This window comes from Puma concolor, chromosome C1 (genome assembly GCF_028749965.1).
Source record: "Puma concolor isolate L17-30 chromosome C1, mPumCon1.1.hap2, whole genome shotgun sequence".
Taxonomy (NCBI): domain Eukaryota; kingdom Metazoa; phylum Chordata; class Mammalia; order Carnivora; family Felidae; genus Puma; species Puma concolor.
Genome location: NC_141674.1, coordinates 199,524,926 through 199,546,184, shown reverse-complemented (window position 1 = coordinate 199,546,184; position 21,259 = coordinate 199,524,926). Strand labels below are relative to the sequence as shown.

The 21,259-nt window shown below is 36.5% G+C and overlaps 1 protein-coding gene across 2 annotated transcripts in view; it reads right to left on the bottom strand.

Moving 5' to 3' along the window:
• The window catches only part of SPAG16 (sperm associated antigen 16), a 1,014,588-nt gene extending 1,004,506 nt beyond the window's left edge, over positions 1-10,082 (bottom strand). Inside the window, exons 1-2 of one of the 2 annotated variants that reach the window (XM_086719555.1) lie at positions 9,815-10,082; positions 133-179 (exon numbers count right to left, since the gene is read on the bottom strand). In XM_086719555.1, coding sequence (XP_086575681.1) covers positions 133-179; positions 9,815-9,941 — 174 coding nt within the window. In that variant the 5' untranslated portion in view covers positions 9,942-10,082. The remainder of the gene's footprint in view (positions 1-132; positions 180-9,814) is intronic. The other variant, XM_086719554.1, reaches the window with a different exon arrangement.
• Between the last annotated feature and the right edge of the window lie 11,177 nt (positions 10,083-21,259).

The following is a 21,259-nucleotide window of genomic DNA, read 5'->3' as shown; positions in this document are numbered from 1 at the left end:
ATCTCTTAAGGAAAACAAAAAATAAAATAAAATAAAATAAAATAAAATAAAATAAAATAAAATAAAATAAAATGAATATTTCATAAGAATGACAATGAATTTACAAGTAAATACTTGAAATGAAAAAATTACCTCTTCATATTCATAATCATCTTCAGATGCCTCAGTTACAGTGACCTCTGAAATCATGTCAAGTTTCAATCTCAAGATATATGGGATAAAATGATTCGTTTAAAATTGATTTGACATTAAAATTCGGTATTAGATCCATTTATCTCACCGAGTAGGTAAATGTAATATAAACTCTTTAAAATTTCTCTTCCCCATATAACCTACAAATATAGATATCTTAAAACAAAATATTTTTATTATTATTTTAAAGCATTGCTCTGTAGAACCCAAACCTATAAAAAACTATATTCCCATACATCTATTTACTATCTAATGAGTTCCAACTTGATTGTAAGGCTTACAAAAATGTACATGGTATATATAATAAGATAGTATAGATTAGAAAGAGAAAAGAAAACTTATGGACATGAAAACTATGACAGTCAATTTTTTAATTTATCTCAAACTAATTTAAATTCTCAGAGCTCCAGAGTCATTCACAGTGCATTGTGACTTCTTAAAGTATTACGAATTTCTAAAAAGCACACCAATATCCATATATAAGTAAAAAACAGATTTCAATGTTTTCATAATAAAAATTACTTAAATATATTCTTATTTATTATATATTTCAATTTTAAAATTAAATTTCATTCACAGGAAAGGCAGCCTAATTAAAGCAAAGTATACAGTAATCATAATTCAATGGTCCATAAAGTATCAAGAAATAAGCATTAAAATATCAATGGAAATGACTAGTAAAAACTTCTAACAGCATTGTTGTAAGACTTTCAAAAATCATAAGTTACTTTAATTACAAATGAAAACTTCAAGATGTTTAATTTTGAAAGAAATCAAAACATATACCATTAACATTTTGTTGGTTGGTGGGTTTACATTTCTCTCCATATGTACAGATGGGATTATGCCAAGTTCATTCAAAATGTATGAAATTAAACACTTTAACGTATAGTAATGGTTACAAAAATCAAAGACGAGATTAGCCAAGCTTTTGTTTTGCTGCTGGTTATGAGAAATTATCTTCCAAGAGTTAGCCAAAAGTGTATATAACAACTCATGCTGTTTGTAATAAGAACTGATATCACTTATATAGTATTTAAGAGAAGCAGACACTGTCCCTCATTCTCATCCTACCTGCAAGCTATAATCATCTCCATTTTACAGATTAGGACTCACAAGCACAAGGTTACACAGCTAGGACCTAACACAGTTGGTGATCAGCCCCGGAAGTACAGGTTTCACTATGCTATACTTAAACCTCTCTTGTTATTCCATATTCGTCTTCTATGCTATGTAAACACTTGAAGTGTTTGCCAATTATCTTCCACACAGTTCTAAACCTCTAAAAGATGGGTTATACAGCTTTGTGACTCAGTTCCATCATAAGCAGTAACTCTTCACTGTTTATCCAACTGGAAAGTCACTTAAGCCTATTTCAGTTACGAACAATTCTTAGGAACCAGATACCATCAAAAGGCCAGTATTTCATTGTCAAACAAGTTTATCTCCCAATAATATGGTGAAAAGTAATTTTGGCTCAAAAATAACTACTTAATTTAACTAATTAAATAAGTAAGTAAAATAACTAATTAAAAACTAACATGGTAGATTAAACTACTACAGAAAAAAAAAAAAAAAAAAAAAAGATGCAACCCTGCAGCTGATCCTATAATACCCATACTGGGTAATTTACCCATATGAACTTCATATGGCAAATTTACCCATACTGGGCACCAGGAGTGAAGGACCTACCTATATTAGTTAATCTACTACCATGGAACAGTTTCCAATAGCACTTGCCTCACTCTCTAGTCCCTTGCCAGCAGCCTTCTTAAGAGACCACCAGGCTTCCACTAACAGTCTGATCAAAGTATTTAGTTTTCACTAACATCCTACTTAAAGAAATTCTAACATCTGTCCTATTTCAGTTCCAGAGCCACTCTAATACTTTAAAGGATTTCTTATGTTAGAATCCCACTTTCAGGTGCCAAAATCTGTACTTTTTATTATTATTGCTTAACAAACTCCCCAAACCTTCAGGCTTAACAATAAGCATCCATTACCTCATAGTTTCTGTGTTCAAGAATTCAGTAGTGGCTTAGCTTGTGGATTTTGATTTGGGGTCTCTCGTGAGACCTCAGTGAAGATAGCAGCTAGGGCTGCAGTCCTCTGAAGGCTCGGTGGAGGCAACAGGATCCATTTCAAAGATGGCTCTAACATTGTTGGCTAAAGGTTTCAATTCCTCCCCATGTGGGTCTCTCCACAGGCGTCTTTAGCATTCTCAAGACATAGCGGCTAGCTACCCCCAGAATAAGCAATATAAGAAAACAAAGTGGAAGCCACAATGTCTTTTATGACCAAGCCTCAGAAGTCACATCATTGGTTACATAGGTCAACCCTATTCAGTGCCTAAGGGAGCTAAATAAGAGCATGAGTATCAGGATGTGGGAATCACTATGGAAGCTGGCTACCACAGACAAATTGAGGACTTTCAAGAGTATTAAGAGTTAATGCATGTAAATCACTTAGAATGGTGCCTAGCTTATAGTATACGCTATGCAAGTATTTGTTATTATTTTCCTTGTTCTAGAAAGAGAGGAGTACCTGTGGAGAAGTCTCATAAGTCTCTCATGGCCTAGTTCCCCCAGGCTTTAAAATGAATGGATTAATAAAATTCATTCTAAATCTTCTTCCTTTCTAAGTTTAGATTTTTCTGATACATTTTCACTTCTTTCAATAAAATTTCCAGAAGTTCAGCTACAGGAAATCAGTCTCCTTTCTATGGAAAAGTATACTAAAACTTGATTTTGTAAGAAGCCACTTGTCTTTAAGTCTCCAGAAAAGCAATGTCATTCTTCATCACTGCTCATACCATAATAAATTTCACAAAGAAGTAAATATTCTAAAATCATTTAGATAGACTTTAAAATTGTAAAATAGCCAACTGATAAGATTAATGTGAAGAAGAAACATCAAAGCAAAGGTTGTTAAACATAGCAATAGACAGAGAGAAAAAAAAAGATTTGTCCTCAAAGCTTTGGAAATATCAAACAACACCTGCCATACTCTACCCAGAAAATATCTGAGGCAACAGCTTTTGAACCCTAGTAATATAGTTTCCCCAAAATCAAAACAGTAAGTGGAAAAATAACTACCATTTCATAAAGCTTAAAAGTTTTGTCATATGGATCATTATCATATTTATTCTCACAACAATCCTCTGACATTGAATAACACAGATATAATCATTTCTACATAAAAAAATAAAAGAAAGAAACTTAATCAAGGAGATTAAGAAATCTTCCAAAAATCATATACCTATAAGTGACAAAGACAAATTTCTTGAATAAAAATATCAGGAATTTTCTACATTATCATATTGTGTCTACAGTGACACAACAAGAATGTGCAATTTTTACCAAAATCCTAGGTACTTACTTTCCAAACTTTCTAGTGTTATATCATCAACAGCTAAATCAAACCATTTAAATAGCTCAATTTGAAGACCCTAAAGGAAAGAGAAGTATAAAAGAGGGCAAACATACCAACCCAAAGATTAAATTAGCCAAGGGCAAGAGATTAATGAGACAAAAGGTCAGGAAGAGGATAAACATCCAAAATAGGAACCACTATTTTCCTTGACTGGTATTTTCAGTATCCACAAAATGATCCATACATAAAATCTTCCCAAGAGCAACTGAGTTGAAATGTGATGTTGAGGTGCTACCGAAGAAATAAATGTAATTTGGCACGTGCGTTGGTATGCATCTGTCTGGCTGAGCTGGCTAGCAACACGTGGACAAATGCACAGATGAATCCCCAAATGACTGTGTGGCAGTTTACAAATACGCATATAGTACAAAATATAAAAATAAGTAAGTATGGAAATTCAAAGAGAAAGAACAGAAATAAGATAAAGGTAAAGATACAGTACATGTCATAAAGTCTCACGAACTCTGTCAAACATAAGCTACAGATTTGACCCAAAGCTTCCCAGCAGTCTGGGTAAAGAGGGGAACGTAATCAGATACGAATTCCGTAACCATCCAACAAAAACAGATGAGTTTCTCAGCAGATGTACAGCAATTTCTGGTTGTGAAGCCCGAGAGAAATTACTCTCTCCCATTCTCATAAAGAGAACACTGTGGATTGTACCGATATTGATTCCCTTGGCCATCGGGACAGCCAGAAAGACTGAGTGAAGCAGGATCTGATGGAATACCATGTGTAAAAAAAGGTTGGAAAGACTGCTTTAGAAGCAATGTTGCCAGAATAGGAATAAGCAATTGACCAAGAATTGCCTGAATGATAAAAACCCTCTACTCTCATTCTACTTTTACTGGACAACTTTCTCATGTGTAATTTAATCTCTAAGGTGACCCTATTCTGCAGGAAATGTCCATACAATTAAGCTGGTCACAGTTCTCAGGCAAAGTGATTTTTTTTCCATTGCAGAATAAACCAGAATTCTGGCTCAAAATCAGTTTCTTAATGCCAAGAAAAACCCTCTTCTTATTATCTGTCTAGTATTCCTTCAAAGAACATTGTTAAACTCCATTTCCGAAATTCATTTTTCCCTCCTTTCTATTCTCTTTAGGTCTAGCTATTGCCTTTCTGCCTGCTTAATGCTAAGTTGACATCTAATATTGTGCCTAGTGTTCTAGTCTCCTCTTGCCCAGGGTAAAGTCGGTGATTCCACTTCCTCTCTGACCTGCAGCCACAGCCCTTAGCACCACCCATTTCTAGGCCACATTCAGTATCCCAGAATCAGAGCCTACACCCAGACTAAGGGTCCCACTCCACATCTCCCCTTGCTCTGAAAGAAATTTAGTAATACTTGTGATTTGCATATAATTTGCATATTATGTATCAGTTCCCTGATGGCACTTGGTCACCATGGGTGAACTGACTGGCAGTTTCTGCACTGGCAGGATCTGTACCAGATCTCGACCTTGTAGATCCTATCAGAAAATAGGACAATATACGTAGAAACTGTCAGGAAACCCTAAATCCATCACAGTACTACAGAAGACACAACTGCAAGAAGCCTCAGAGAAGCATTTCAGCTGGCATAATGGAGTCGAGCTTGAGGTGACAGTTGATATGATGGGGTCACAAACAAGGCTCTACAAATGAACCACAGCCAGAAAACTATGAATGATTTTTAGATGTGAACACCATACAAAGTGTTCCTCACACGCTCGTCTCTTCCCAGTGCTGCACTGGAGGTGCATCACTGACAGCAGCAGCATCTTTACAAGGAACTGGAATGAAACACACAGTTAATTATATTTTACATGATTTCCCAAAGCTACTATAGACAGAAACTGCTTTGTAATCTTTGCCGTTACTGCAGAGCCAATGTACATAAAGGCAATCTAAAATCTAGCCTGGATCCTTCATGACCAACATTTTACTTACCAAATTGAAATAAAAGTACTGTAAATGGCAAACACCACAGCCATGGTTCCCTTTCTTAGGAATGCCAGTTTGAATAATCTAACTTAACTGAATAATAGACACCGAAGATGGCAGATAACTGGCTACCACTTGCTACCACTTTCTCCACTGTTATTTGTTTTCTGCAGTCTTTCCCACCAAGTCTTCAGGTGGTCTCAGAATCTTATTAACACCACATACCAGGGAGCCACTACCAATTCAACAGACACGGCAAGAGTGGAAATTTATTGGCTACCCCTGCCCCAGACACCATTGCACATCTTCTGCCTCAGAAGGTGGAAAATAACTTTCTTTTCAAAATATAAGGCTCACTGTTCTCATAGCGGGTGGTGGTTTAAGTTTTTCCAACTTTATGCCAGGAGATCCAAAGATACGGGCTCTATAACTAAAAATATAGATATACCTCTATCTGAAAATATGATGGCTGGCAGTTAAGAAATTTGTTTACAGCCTTATTATTCCAATTATATTCTTTAGACCAGCAGCACCAGCAACACCTGGGAGCTTATTAGCAATGCAGAATTTCAGCCCTCACTAGAACTTACTGAATTAGTCTTCATTTAAAGATCTGTATCTTTGATTCATATGCACATTAAAGTTTGCCCAGACTAGAGGACAACACAACAAATTCTTTCTTTCTTTCCAAATAGCCTATGATTTTCATGCATGTAAAATTCAGCACTCCAGGCTTAGTAACATGCCTTTTGGTCTAGATTCTACATTCAGACTGTCTATCCTTGTATTTGAATATATGTAGGGTGTAACTAAGATGCCATGGACAAATTAATTTTCCCAATGATAATAAGAGATAGATGACTTGAGTACCTAACGATTATTAAGGATTTTACAAATATCTGCTCACTCAATACTACAAAGATTCCAGAGAAGTAACATAAGAGATGGGAAAAATCACTAAATGTTAAAAATAATGAATAAAAAGACTGTTAAATGATAAAAATTCAATTTTAATTAAAGTTATCAGTGAACATTACTATTACAATGAACGATTGTCTAGGGATATAATTTAAGAAAACAAGCATGCATCTTAGATGAGGTGTCTAAGTGTGTTCGCCATATTTCAGTTGACTAGTTTAATGGAATCTTTAATTTTGCACTTTCAGAAATAGTTGACTTTGGGACTGAATCCAGAGTTGATCAGCTTCAAAAGACTGGTTTAAACTCACTCAACTCCCAGAAATTGCTGGTGGGGCCAGAGCAAACCTCTTCAGTGGTCAGCAAACTTATCTCCATTATCTAAGAAGCCAAATTCTTAGCATTGGAATGCGTTGAAAGATAAAATAATCAAAATCCAGCTAAAGGAGCAGAGAATCAGTGCAAAAGGAGGGAGATATCAAAGACAATACCTCGGGGGCTCCACTTTCCTAGAGTCCATGTATTCCAATATTCTTCCTTGAACATTTCTTTTGACACGTAGCAACAAAATCAATTAAACACTAGCTTTCTTAGTACAATTCATTCCAGCTTGCATCTCCCAATTGGACTGGGCATTCCCATATGTCCCTAGCCATACATTAACTGTAGTTCCTACTCCATATGGAAAACCTTACCCAAGCTGTCCTGATTTCTAATAGAGAATTCATTCATAAGAGAACAACCAGCTTTCTTTACATACACTTGACCCTTTACAAAGCACATAGTTAAAATCTGGTCTTATGTTTTACAGTGTTGCAAGTATCTTTCTAATGAGGAGTTCTCCAGAGGATTCATGTGCTTTCATAAACAGATTTCTTCAAAGCTCTGGATATAGCTAAGAAAGGAACAATGTACATGTATGTTTGTATCTTGTGCAGAAGTTTAAAACATAAAAGCAATGATATTGTGAATTGCTTCAGAAGAGAAACAGATAACACCTGCCTTTACAGGTAGTAGGTTACAAAGAAGAGGTGTTGCAGGGGTAAGAATTATTTTTCCTGCATACATACTCTAAACTTACAAAGAAAACGGGGACTTTACTTAATGAAGCCATTCCCCTCATGGTGGATCCTGGCTGTTTTCGGTTTGGGCCCTAATAATTTGTACATGTTCTTTATGTTTGAATGTTTAACAGCAAAGAAAAGGGTGACTTCCTGAAGAATTACAGTCAACCTCTTTTAAAGATTTAATATTGATATCTTGTTGTCTAGTATTCTAAGGAGCATCTGTTCAGTCATAAATAAGCGAAGCCCAAGAACAAATGCAGTAGAAGTGATTAAGTATATGTGCAAAGTAGAGAACATCAGATCTCTGATTCATTTGTGCATATTATAACTTTTATTTACCCACTGCAATAGCTCAATTAAATTACCTGAGAGCTAAAGACTTTAAACCCAAGAAAGTCTCACTTCAGCAACTATCATAATTGCCTTAAGAAACAATGTCAAATAACATTATACAGTCAACTCTTAATTATGCATGTTAAGAGAGCCCAGGGATACAAGGATAATTGGCATTCAAAAGTAATCCTCAAACTTCATTTTAACTAAGAGTTAAAGCCTCACTTATGACTGAACTTCCCACCTAAACAATGAATGTAGGAAAACTAGCTATCTGTGTAGTTCTGCTATCCCTGGACTACCCTTTGGTTGAAATCCAAAATAGTAGTCAACTAAAGGGAGATGGAAGAAAAGCAAAAAGGCAAGATAATTCATAAACCGGATAATAAAATCCTAAAAAGTTAGAGTTGCTTATATTTACAAATGTGATTATTTGGAGAAATCTTTGTCAGGCAGGTTTTTTTTGCAAACTGCTATACATTTGCAGTTGTAACCCAGTGATCGCCTGGAAAATTAAATAAACCGAAAAGCTGTACTATATGGGAGTCCACCATTTATTCCACAGGGATATCTGCAAAGAAGTTAACCCATCGTGTTGGCCTCGTGTTAACAAACCATGCGTTACAGAAATCATCTTAATGTAAACAAAAATAAGATGCTGGTTACCATTCACTACCAGGGACACTGAAAAACATTATGCTTGATGCAGTTAAGTTCTGTAAGAATTGTTGGCTCATTTTCGAATTTAAAAAGGAATTTTACTGGGAAAAGTAGCTATTTAGAGCTCTGAAAATAGTACAATGCCTCATTTAAGACACTAAGGCACCTACATATTTCCTTTAAATTGATTTTGAACTATTGAAGCTTATATTCCTATAAAGATCATGTTTGCATTGAAGAAAATACCACATATTCTCTTTGATCTTTTCAACTAAGTTCTTCAAAGCTCCCTGAAGCACCGGTGTGTACAGAGCCTGAGTCACGACAGGTGAACCAGTTTGCCAAAGCCCACAAAACCAATCATTGCCGAATCTCTGAAGTCTTGAATTAAAGCCGGGGGATTCAAAGTTGGACAAAGAAATAATAAAGCAGATTTTGGAGTTTCCTTGATATCTTTAAAACAGATAACCCTCTCTCTCCCACCTGCCTTAAAAAAGGCACCTTTTTCTCACGAACTCTCCTTATCTCTCCAGTACAATTACTCTACGTGCCCAGCGGAGGTGAGCTCAAATGCCTTACCAAGAAATAGTGAACCTAATTATTCACATATAGCTATTCCATTTTTCTGGTATTTCCATTGATAATTGCTCATCACTGCCTGGTTTCTTCCTAACACCTCCGAGCCTTTTCAGCTCACCGGGTCATCATTTAGTTGCTTTAAAAAAAAATGTAATAATTATTATTAAGTAGCCAAAATTGCAACTACCAAGGAAGTTGACGCTACCACAACAAATCATTTAAGCATTGGTCAACTGAACCATCTACAGAATCACAGGTTGAATATTCTGAGCTTCAGCTCCTTAAAACGCAAAGGCCGAAGTCTTTCCCGGTCTCCTAACTTTCCTTACTGAATTGGTTCCCACGATATTCCGCAGGTTTAGGGCTTATTTAGGAAAATCACTAAGCGAAAGGACGGTTGAATCAATCTGTTGTACCACCTTAACATAAAACTTCCATCCAAAGTTTGCAAAGTGGTGACTAAGTACCAGATTCCTGAAGGTTCTTCCAACAGGAATGCGGCAGCCTAACACTCCGAAAAGGGGAAAATTTTAGTGGGTAGCTATCAGGGGAACACGGTGCGGGAGACGCCACCATGAGGTCCAAATGGCGTCTCGGCCGGCTTGGTAGCCACAAGCCTCAGAGGGCGCCCCCAGTGGGAAGCCCGCGCCCTCGTCCCCAACCCGTTACCAAGGGCAGCGCCTGGAGGCCGCGCCTACACTTAAGGATACGCTCCAGGTAGTAGGCGCCCTCGGCGGCCACCGCCTCCGCGGTGTCCCGAGCAGCGGTCAAGCCCGTGCCCAACGCTTCTTCCAGGACCCGCAGGGCCAACGTGGGCAGTCCTTGCTTAGCAGCCATCTGAGGCGGAACGGCCCGCTGCCTCCCTAAGAGCAACTGCGAAGACGCCTGCCCGAGACCGCACGCAGCTCTCGCGAGACTCTGACACCCTCACGGCTTCCACCCAGCCAGTTCCGCGCACCTAAGGGTTGCTGCAGCCCAAAGCTTTAGGGCCCTCTGAGCTTCACTGGTTACCATGGCAATGTCGTTGCCTAGTTACCCTAGGACGCAGCTCCTGGAGTGGATGAGATAAAACGCAAGAAACAGTCGGCTTGGATTATATACATTTTGTTGCCGAGCCAGTTTGGGGTTTGCTTTGGTTTGGTTTTCATTTTAACCTTAGCATTTCTTTCTCACTTGGTTGGCTTCCCTAAGTTGTCCTTCTCCCGGTTCTTGCATGCCCATCATCAGCTACCTAATTTTAGATGTGTGGAGAGCCCCCATTATCCACAGGGAAAACTCCTGGAAAAGAGGAAGAACCTCAGTGCCAAGAGGGAAAAAAAAATTTTTGTAGAAAGCATAATTGAGAGATTAACTCAGGTGAATTACCAGCCTCAGACGCTGAGCAACAAAATAGGATAGGGGCGCCTGGGTGGCTCAGTCGGTTAAGCGTCCAACTTCACCTCAGGTCATGATCTCACTGTTTGTGGGTTCGAGCCCCGCGTGGGGCTCTGTGCTTATAGCTCGGAGCCTGGAGCCTGCTTTGGACTGTGTCTCCACACCCCCCACCCCCCGCCCCTCTCATGCAGAGGTCTCAGAGGTCTCTGTCTCTCAAAAAAAAAAAAAAAAAAAAAAACAAAAAACTAGGATAGTCACCTTAGTCAATTTCCTTCTTGGTTTCCTTTAAAACGTTTATCTGAATATCTGTTTTGACTTAGGTTTCATACACTGGGACTTGGAAGAACATTTGTAGCGTTGACCCTTGCCAAGAGAAAGCCACTTTCATAAGAACTATGAGGTACAAATAGTCCTAACATAATGTATTATAAATGATATTTGTCCAATCATGTGCACTCCTTTTGCGATGACAGAATCTTCCTCAGGTTGTATTGTGTATATATCAGAAACACGTACTGAGCCTTTTTCTTTGCAGATTCTTTTTCAGTCTATGTTTTTTGATGAAAACTGAATGCCAAACAGCAATTCATTATAAAAGCTCCCATTTACTACCAAAACAAAACAAACAAAAAAGCAATAGTAGTAAGCATCCTAATGAGGTGATTGAGAGCCTGGGTGTTGGAACGAGAGGCTGCATTCAGATCCTGGCTCCACCACTTACCAGCTCTGAAACCTTGGGCAAGCCACTTAATCCAGGCCTCAGTTTCCTCATTTGTAAAATGACCATAATAATATTACCTACCTACAACAAAGCATTGTTGCAAGAGGTAAAACATAAAGAATTAAGAACTTACCAGACAAAAGTAGACACTAAGAAATAGTTGTTATTTCTATTGAAGTTAATTGCTTAGTTTTGTTTTGTTTTCAGAATAATCAAAACTCACAATTAGAAATAATACTCCTTCGTTTCTCATACCTATTCTTTTAAAAACTTACTCTTTGGGGGCGCCTGGGTGGCCCAGTCAGTTAAGCAACTAACTCTTGATTTTGGTTCATGCCATGATCTCACAGTTCGTGAGATTGAGCCCCACATCAGGCTCTGTGATATTCTCTCTCCCTCTCTCTGCCCCTCGTTCTCTCAATAAATGAATAAATAAACATCTAAAAAAAACTTTTTGTCCTTGATGTTTCCCATCAAGCATATCCTCAGTGCTTATTAAATTCAAGGAACAATTACTAAGAGGCTGAAAATGAAAATAAAGGAGAGGAACTCTGAAATTGGGGGATCCACTCCTTTTAGAGAAAGTCTGCTGTTTGTTCCAAAGGGAGGCATTACCTTATCCCTCAAGTTTGTTTTCTGTAAACACATGTCTGAGAAATGGCCCAGGTAAGGAGTGGTCAGGGCTTTGCACCCCCAGCAAAGCATGATGGAGCATGAGAAAGCCATGAAGGAGAGTCTCTCTGAATAATTAATGTTTACATTGATTTTTTTTTTTTGTCTGTTACATCAGCTGTTCTCTTCCTTAGATTTTAGATGTAGTATGTCATGTTCTACACATAGGTTTGAATTCTAGCTCTTCTGTATGATCTTAATTAATTTAAGCTCTTTGAGCCTTAGTTTCCTCTTATCTAAAAGAGATATTTTAATACCTATATTACCAAAATACAGTGAATGAAATGTCTTCTTTGGGAAAATGTCTATTCATGTCTTCTCCCCATTTCTTAACTGGATTTGTTTTTTGGATATTGAGTTTGCTAAGTTCTTTATAGATATTGGATACTAACCTATTATCAGATATGTTATTTGCAAATATCTTCTCCCATTCCTTACACTGCCTTTTGGTTTTGTTGATTGTTTCCTTTGCTGTGCAGAAGCTTTTATTTTGATGATGCCCCAATAGTTTATTTTTATTTTTGTTTCCTTGCCTCAGGAGACATATCTAGAAAGAAGTTGCTATGGCTGATGTCAAAGAAATTACTACCTGTATTCTCCTCTAGGATTTTTTGTGGTTTTGGTCTCACATTTAGGTTTTTAATCCACTTTGAATTTATTTTTGTGTTTAGTATAAGACAGTGGTCCAGTCTCATTCTTTTGTATGTTGCTGTCCAGTTTTCCCAATACCATTTGTTACAAAGACACTCTTTTTCCTATTGGATATTCTTTCCTGCATTGTGGAAGATTAGTTGACCATATAGTTGTGGGTTCATTTCTGGGTTTTCTATCCTGATTTATTCAAAAAAGTTAAAGTTTCTCAAGAAATCTAACAACAGAACTACCCTATGATCCAGCAATTGCACTACTAGGTATTTACCCCAAGAGTACCAAAATACCAATTCAAAGGGATACATGTACCCTAATGTTTATAGCAGCATTATTTATAAGAGCCAAATTATGGAAACAGCCCAAGCATCCATTGAGTAATGAATGGATAAAGAAGATGTGGTATATATATATACAATGGAATATTACTCAGCCATAAAAAAGAATGAAATCTTGCCATTTGCAATAACATGGATGGAGCTAGAGAGTATTATGCTAGACAAAATAAGTCAGTCAGAGGAAGACAATAATCATATGATCTCACTCATATGTGGAGTTTAATAAACAAAACAAGCAAGCAAATGGAAAAAAATAAAGAAAGAGTCAAACCAAGAAACAGATTCTTAACTATAGAGAATAAACTGATGGTTACCAGAGGGGAGATGGGTGAGGAGATGGGTGAAATAGGTGATGGGAGTTAAGGAGTACACTTATCATGATAAGCACTGAGTAATATATAGAATCGTTGAATCACTATTTTGTACACCCAAAACTAATATTACACTGTATGTGAACTAACTGAAATTTAAATAAAAATGTTAGAAAATAGTAAATGAAATGGAATATATAAAAAGCACTTATCACCATGTCTAGTATATCAAATCTTTCCAATAAATAGTTGTTAATAAAATTGACTTGAAATATTGAATGATGTGCTGATCCCACATTGGATGTTATATTTCTAACAAATTTACAAATATAGGAACATTTTTAAGAAAAAAACTTAAATGTTTTTACTCTTTTTAATGTTTATTTATTATTTTGAGAGATGCAGAGACAGAGAGCGAGTGGGGGAGGGGCAGAGAGAGGGGGAGACACAGAATCCGAAGCAGGATCCAGGCTCTGAGCTGTCATCACAGAGCCCAATGCCAGGCTCCAACCCACGAACTGTGAGATCATGACCTGAGCCAAAGTCGGACACTCCACGACTGAGCTACCCAGGTGCCCCTAAATGTTTTTAGAAACATGTAGCCCTCAAAAAGAGGAAGATCTTAATAGAATCAGAAGAAAATAAATTACAACCAATATCCACTACTTCAGGTAGAGGAGAACGGGGAAAAATACTTGTCACAAAGCTTTTTTTTAAAAGTCCTGTAATTCAAAGAAGTGTAATTACCAAACTCCTCATAAAACAAATTATTATTTTTTTATTTAAAAAAAATTTTAATATTTATTTTTGAGGGAGGGAGAGAGAGAGAGAGAGGGACAGAGTGCAAGTGGGGGAGGAGCAGAGAGAGAGGGAGACACACAAAGCAAGCTTCAGGCTCTGAGCTGTCAGCACATGGCTCAAACTCACAGACTTTGAGATCATGACCTGAGTGGAAGTTGGATGCTTAACTGACTGAGCCACCGAGGTGCCCCTAAAAAAAAAAAAAAAAACAAGTTATTTTTTAACCTAGAAGTCTAATTCTTTAAAAATTCCAAATAACCAAAGTTTTGCTTCAGAGTTCCCAATTTGCTTATGCCAATTCCATGGATTTTAAATTTAGAAATCACCTAAGATATTTTTGATTCAACTATAATTTGAACACATTTCACTGTGACTTAAACTACAGTACATTTAAAAGTTCAACTTAGAGCCATCTTTAATATTTTATTAACCTTTGGATCTCTACAATAATTGTGTAATTTGTTAGAGCAATAAAATAAAAGCAAAAATTATCTTAACAAATATAGACATGGGGCACCTGGGTGGCTCAGTCGGCTGCGCGTCCGACTTCAGCTCAGGTCATGATCTCACAGCTCGTGAGTTCGAGCCCCGCGTCGGGCTCTGTGCCAACAACTCAGAGCCTGGAGCCTGCTTCAGATTCTGTGTCTCCCTCTCTCTCTGCCCGTCCCCTGCTCATGCTCTGTCTCTCTCTGTCTCAAAAATAAATAAAAACATAAAAAAAAAACAAATATAGACAGAACCAAAAATTGCCTTCAGATAAAAAACAAGATGCAAACTTTTGTGGTGACTGCTAATATCTTAAAACGAGTATGTCTTTGCAAGGGATGACTTTTAAAATAATATATTTACGGGGCGCCTGGGTGGCGCAGTCGGTTAAGCGTCCGACTTCAGCCAGGTCACGATCTCGCGGTCCGTGAGTTCGAGCCCCGCGAGTTCGAGCCCCGCGTCAGGCTCTGGGCTGATGGCTCAGAGCCTGGAGCCTGTTTCCGATTCTGTGTCTCCCTCTCTCTCTGACCCTCCCCCGTTCATGCTCTGTCTCTCTCTGTCCCAAAAATAAATAAACGTTGAAAAAAAAAATTTTAAATAATATATTTACATTGGAATTCTTGTTCTGTTAGCTACTGGTTTAACTTAAAAGGGGTGTAATAGTTACAAACAGAGAGAGAGGGAGGCAACCCACAAGAGACTCTTAATTACAGAGAGCAAACTAAGGGTGGATAGAGGGGTGGGGGAGAGAGGAAAATTGGTGATGGGCATTGAGGAGGGCACTTGCTGGGATGAGCATTGGGTGCTGTATGCGAGCCAATTTGACAATAAATTATATTTAAAATAAAAAAAATAAAAGAAAAGGGGTGTAGAAGCCCTACTAAGAAAAACAAAAACTTCAGATCATAGTAGTGGTTTCAGTTATAATGCTATCCTATAGTCCTGCTATCATGCAGTTCTTCTATTCTATTGTCTTTCCTTTTTAAAAAATGTTTTACAAGCTTCATTAAAGTGGAAAAAAAAGAAAGTAGCTGAATATTTTGATGAATGAATGGCAAGCTCTCTAGTTTCCTCTTGAATATGTTTCTGAAAGAGGTAAATAAAGAAAACCAATGGAGACAGTCAATATGAAGCAACAACTACAAAGGACAACAGATTTTATTTGATCCCAGCCTAAATGCTCCATTTTTGTAAAAGTGAAATTATTTTTAAAAGCAAACCAGAAAGAAATTTGACAATGGATATACTCTCCCCATTTGTAGTTTCAAAGCAGAAAATATTCATATGCAAAAATATAGTGAAGTACTATTCAATATTCACAAGTTATAAGTGTTAATTTTCTTCCAATAGAGCCCAAGTCATTTACTGATACATCTTCCTATAAAAGTATCTTATTTTCTTTCAAAACCTTAAAGTAAGCAGTAGCCAGTTTTAGAATTTTGGAATTCATAGAAGTAGTGGCAATTGACTGTGGTGAAATTATTTTTCAACCATACAGCTGTATTTTCCCTTTTTATACCATCAACCATTTGAAAATCCATGTCTCCTGTACTCACGGTTCATGTAAGGTCAAAGAGAATCAATCCTCTGACTCTGAGGATCACATGACCCTAGCTTAAACTGATAAAAATAGTTCATTCTGGGTCGCCTGGGTGGCTCAGTTGGTTGAGCATCCAACTTCAGCTCTGGTCATAACCTCACACCTCATGGGTTCCAGCCCTGCGTCGGGTTCTGTGCTAACAGCTTGGAGCCCGGAGCCTGCTTCGGATTCTGTGTCTCCCTCTCTCTCTCTCTACCCCTTCTCAGCTCATGCTCTGTCTCTCTCTGTCTCAGAAATAAACATTAAAAAATAGTTTAAAAAAATAGTTCATTCCACTTGGTTACAGTGATCAGTTCCTGAATTGGCATGCAGCCTAAAAGGAGCCAATGAGACATGGTGGGAATTTGGGGGGAATTCTAATAAAGAGACTCTTACTCTGTTCTTTGGGCCTTAAGTTCCAGAGTTGCCATAGCTACCTTGCAAGTATGAAGAAAACTTCTGTCCAGGAATCGAGTCGGTATGTAGACCTGGTTGAAAAAGACAGAAAACCCAAGTCCAGATAAAATCACTTGAACCTCTAGTATACACATTTACATTTCCTTGTTCTGTCTGCTGAGGACCTAGAAGCAACAATACCCCTATTGCCTTGAGAAAACCTAGCATAATATCTTGGCTTCTAATACCATTTTCAAATAAGACGGATAGCCATTGGAGAAATGGCCAAAGCTAGGGCTGAGCTGAATGTACATGATGAGCCTGGAGAATCTTACAGTGCCAGAAAATAAAAAAAGTATCCCCCATCACTAAAAAGTTACAATAATGGGGTATATTAAAGAGATGCATAAGCCAATTGAAAGAGTTCTCTAAAATATGCAAAGCTAGAACAATTTGAGCACAAAATTAATAAAGTAGTATTAAAATATAACCCAAAGTATAAAATAATTATTATGAGTCTATTTGATATAAATAAATGATTACATACATAAATAAACAGAGGAGAATGGACACATGCCCTGTCAAGAAGAATTCCAAATAATATACGTAGATATGCCATATTATAGGAGTGGACTACAATTCCCCACCCTTTAAGTGGGTACTGCACATCGTGACTTTCTTCCAAAGAATATAATATGGAAAGGGGGGAGGGTGGAAAGAGTAAGTTTACAGTGGAGAAACCTGGTAAATTCTACCTCAAAACCCATGACCCCAGACTAATTATGAGAAAAACATAAGACAAATTTCGATTGAAGGACATTCTACATAATACCTTACCAGTACTCCCTAAAACAGTCAATACCATCAAAAGCAAGGAAAATGTGTAAAAGCATCACAGGCATGATGATTAACTGTAATGTAGGATCCTGGAACAACAACAAAAATGGACCTTAGGTAAATACTAAAGACATCTGAATAAAGTATGGAATTCAGCTAACAATAATGTATCAATATTGGTTCATTATACTTGGTAATTGTACATATTCATGTAGGATGGTAATAACAGAGAAAACTAGGTATAGTATATGGGGACTTTCTATATTCACAACTTCCTGGTAAACCTAAAACTATTCTTAAAGTTTATTTAAAAAAAAAATTACTTGAATCTTGATTCTAGCAATGCCCTAAACAAAACTCACCCTTTGGCCTTTCTCTTACTTGAAACAATAAATAGTTTGTGCTTACGCAAGTTCCTATTCCTCTTCTGCCACTTGCCATTCAACAAGACCCAGCTGATACATTGACTCTATAGAGAATCTTTGTTATTTTCATACTATTTAAAGATATACTGTATTGCTATGGCTTTTTTTTTTCTTAAAGCGTCTGATATACCTATATGCATTTAGACACACAGATGGAGGAAATAGTTTCCTCTCACACATGATTGAAAACTAAGTGAGCTATTTTACAAGTCCAGGGCACCCTCTTCTGTCTCGTCTACCGGTCAGACACTTTCTCATATACAGACTGAAAAAAGAAGATGAAAAGAAGCGGCAAAGTTAAAGGCAGCAACAATGGCAGTGATTGGAAGGAGCAAGAAATTGTGCAGAGGAAAGGAAAGGAAAGGAAAGGAAAGGAAAGGAAAGGAAAGGAAAGGAAAGGAAAGGAAAGGAAAGGAAAGGAAAGGAAAGGAAAGGAAAGGAAAAGTATGGTAAAAAATGGGAAGAAAACAAAAGCTTTCCTTAGACATGTATGTGCAATACTCAATTCTTTGGGGAAGGAGGGAAACAGAGTTTGAATTTTCCTTCTTTTAAAGGTAACACTTTTGTTGTTGTTGTTCCTCCAGTGGGAGAGTAGGGCTGGCAGTGGATAAGCCAGTTAGCACATTGTATTCAGAATGATCAGTTTCTGGGAATGTTGGGATAGAGAGTTATGTCTCAAAGGATTTATCAAAGTTACATGTCTGAGTATAAACTGAGTGTTCAGGGACAAAGCATAGAAGCAAGCAAATCACAGATTCCAGCAAAATGAGAGCAACGGATCAAGTGGTAGGTAATATACAAAAATCCAGGATACATATGTCAATTCTAAAAGAGTCAGGTTTTAATTATTGTAATGAAAAAATGTTGTATATATTATGTTACATGAATTCTTCAGTTCAATATTTATACTTGCTTTAAACCCTACTTTTTTCCCCCTCGTTCTGTCATTTGTTGCTGTTTTGGTAAATATTGCAACTATCATTGCAAACAAGAATATTTATTTCTACAATTATTATAAGAATTTAGAGAAGATTAATAAGTATAAAGCATTTAGCACAATGCCTGGCATGCTGTAAATATACAGTGAAAGATCACAAACTCTAACTGATTAATTGCATTTTACTCATTGAACATACTTACATTAGAGAACTATTTTGTGCCAGGCACAGCACTAAGCTTAAGAGAAAACACAAAAATGTAATATTTATTCTATCCAACAGAAATATTAGCATTCAACAGATCTATTTTTTTTTTTATCTAGATTTTTTTGTGTGTTAGGAAATTGACCTAGGTTCCAGGCATACCTTCCTCCAACCTCACACAGATACACAGTGATTTTGAGCACTTACATATTTTATTTTTATCAATAATTTTATAAATTAATTGGACACAGGAGGAGCTTCTAAAGCTTTAGTAAAATCTGCAGGAGAAAAATAATCTGTTTTACAAAAATATCAGAAGGATGTGAATAACAACAGTTGTTGATGACAAAATAAAGCAGGAGAAACGGAATCTAAGTGAGGAGAACAACAACTAAGCTGACAGTTATGAAAGCTTTACTTTTCCCTAATTTAAGCAGAAATCTATGGAAACCAACATCCTGCCAATATTCCCTAACTTTTCTGTTGCCTTTACAGAATATTATTCTTTAATTCTTTAATAACTCCAATATCCAGGGAAAGCTTACTTATGTAAATCTACCCATTCATTACCATTTTTTTCATATTTATACACTGTAAACAGTCAGTGGCTTGGAATATTTTTTTTTACATAGAAACATTTGAAATATTAAAACAAATAGAATATAAAATATTCACACAGCTGAACTTAGCAGCAAGAGAACATTGAGTAGGGACCATTGTTCCCAGATGGGAATTATTACTAGATGAACAAAAATTTTTAGTAAACATAGCAAAGTGTCCAGTGGCTACTGGACTGTATACTTGAATTTAGGAGGAAGTAAATAATTCATTTCCTGAGAAATCTTCTGTCATGAAAAAACATATTTTTTCAATAAGATCATTCACAATTTTGGCTTCTGAGAGCAGAAAGTCATCTAGAAAATATTTCTGAAAATCCCTTTCTATATGGTTTTATGACTGTGAAGACCATTGAGGTAACCACCGCCCAAAACACTCTCAACCATTAATTTTCATTCCCTGGCAACCATAGTGTTTGTTTGTTTGTTTGTTTGTTATTTCAACTTGTGATATTACAAAATGTCTTTTATCATTTTCCTCTTTTCTATATTTTTTGTCGACCTGTGAGAGCCATTTATATATTATTGATATTAGGTATTAATCTATAAATTCTATTATAAATATTTGTCCACATTTATCATCTTGTTATGACTTTAAAATACATTTTGAAATGAAAAACTTTCAATTTTCCTTTAATTAATTATGGTTATATTTTCTTTTATGTCTTCTAGGTTTACAGTCACAATTAAGAATATCTAGTCAGGGTGCCTGGATGGTTCAGTCAGTTGAGCGTCTGACTTGATTTCAGCTCATGTCATAAACTCATGGTTTGTGAATGGAGCCCCATGTCAAGCTCCTTGCTGACAGCATGAAGCCTGCTTGGGATTCTCTCTCTGCCTCTCTTTCTCTCTGCCCCTACCCTGCTTGCACTCTGTCTCTCCTTCAAAATAAAGTAAACTTAAAAAAAAAAAAAGAATGTGCCAAATCTTAGGTATTATAAACACTCTCCTAATACTAAAAATTCTCAACATTCTTATTTTTTAATTTCCATATTTGTCTTTAATTCATCTGTAGTTTATATTTTTGTGTAAGAGATAAAATAGATTCCTACCCAGTAGATAGCCAATAATACCAGAACTTTTTAAAATAATTTCTCCCTTCCCATTGAATATATCATCATTTTATATACTAAATTCTCATTTATACTGATATTTATTTATGAAATATTTATTCTATTCTTGTAACTAGTTTGTTTCTATACCAATGCCATACTGATTTCTGTTTAGTGTTCTTTTTTTTTTCTTCAGATACAATGTTCAGATATCTGGAACATCAAGACCCCTTTCCTATACTTTTTTTCGTAGCTAATTTTGGGCAACAGTCGTTAATATTATTTTATACATGTCTCCTCCTTCCCAAAAAAAGCCACCTTGTAATTTTAACAAGCACTGCATTGAATATACATATTAATTTTAGAAGGACTGACTTCCTAATAATATCTTCCTGTCCAAGGACATAGTGGGCTTTTCCATTTGTTCAATTTTGTTTTATGTCCTTCAATAAGATTTTATATTTTTATATCATGAAATATTCCCAAGATACATAAAAGTATGGTAAATTATTTACTATGTACATTTTACAGAGATTAAATGATTATTTCACATAAGAAAATATTTTATATTTTATGAAATTATATTTTGTTATGCCCAGAATTCGTGATCCCCAAAGACCATTAGGGAGCCGAGTCCAATGCAAAAGCAAAAGAGCCTTTATTCGAGCTAGCTCGAGCTCAATCCCCTACCTGCACTGACACGGCGGTGAGATACCGGGAGAGAAAGCAGTTTCAAAAGGACAAAGGTTTTATTGG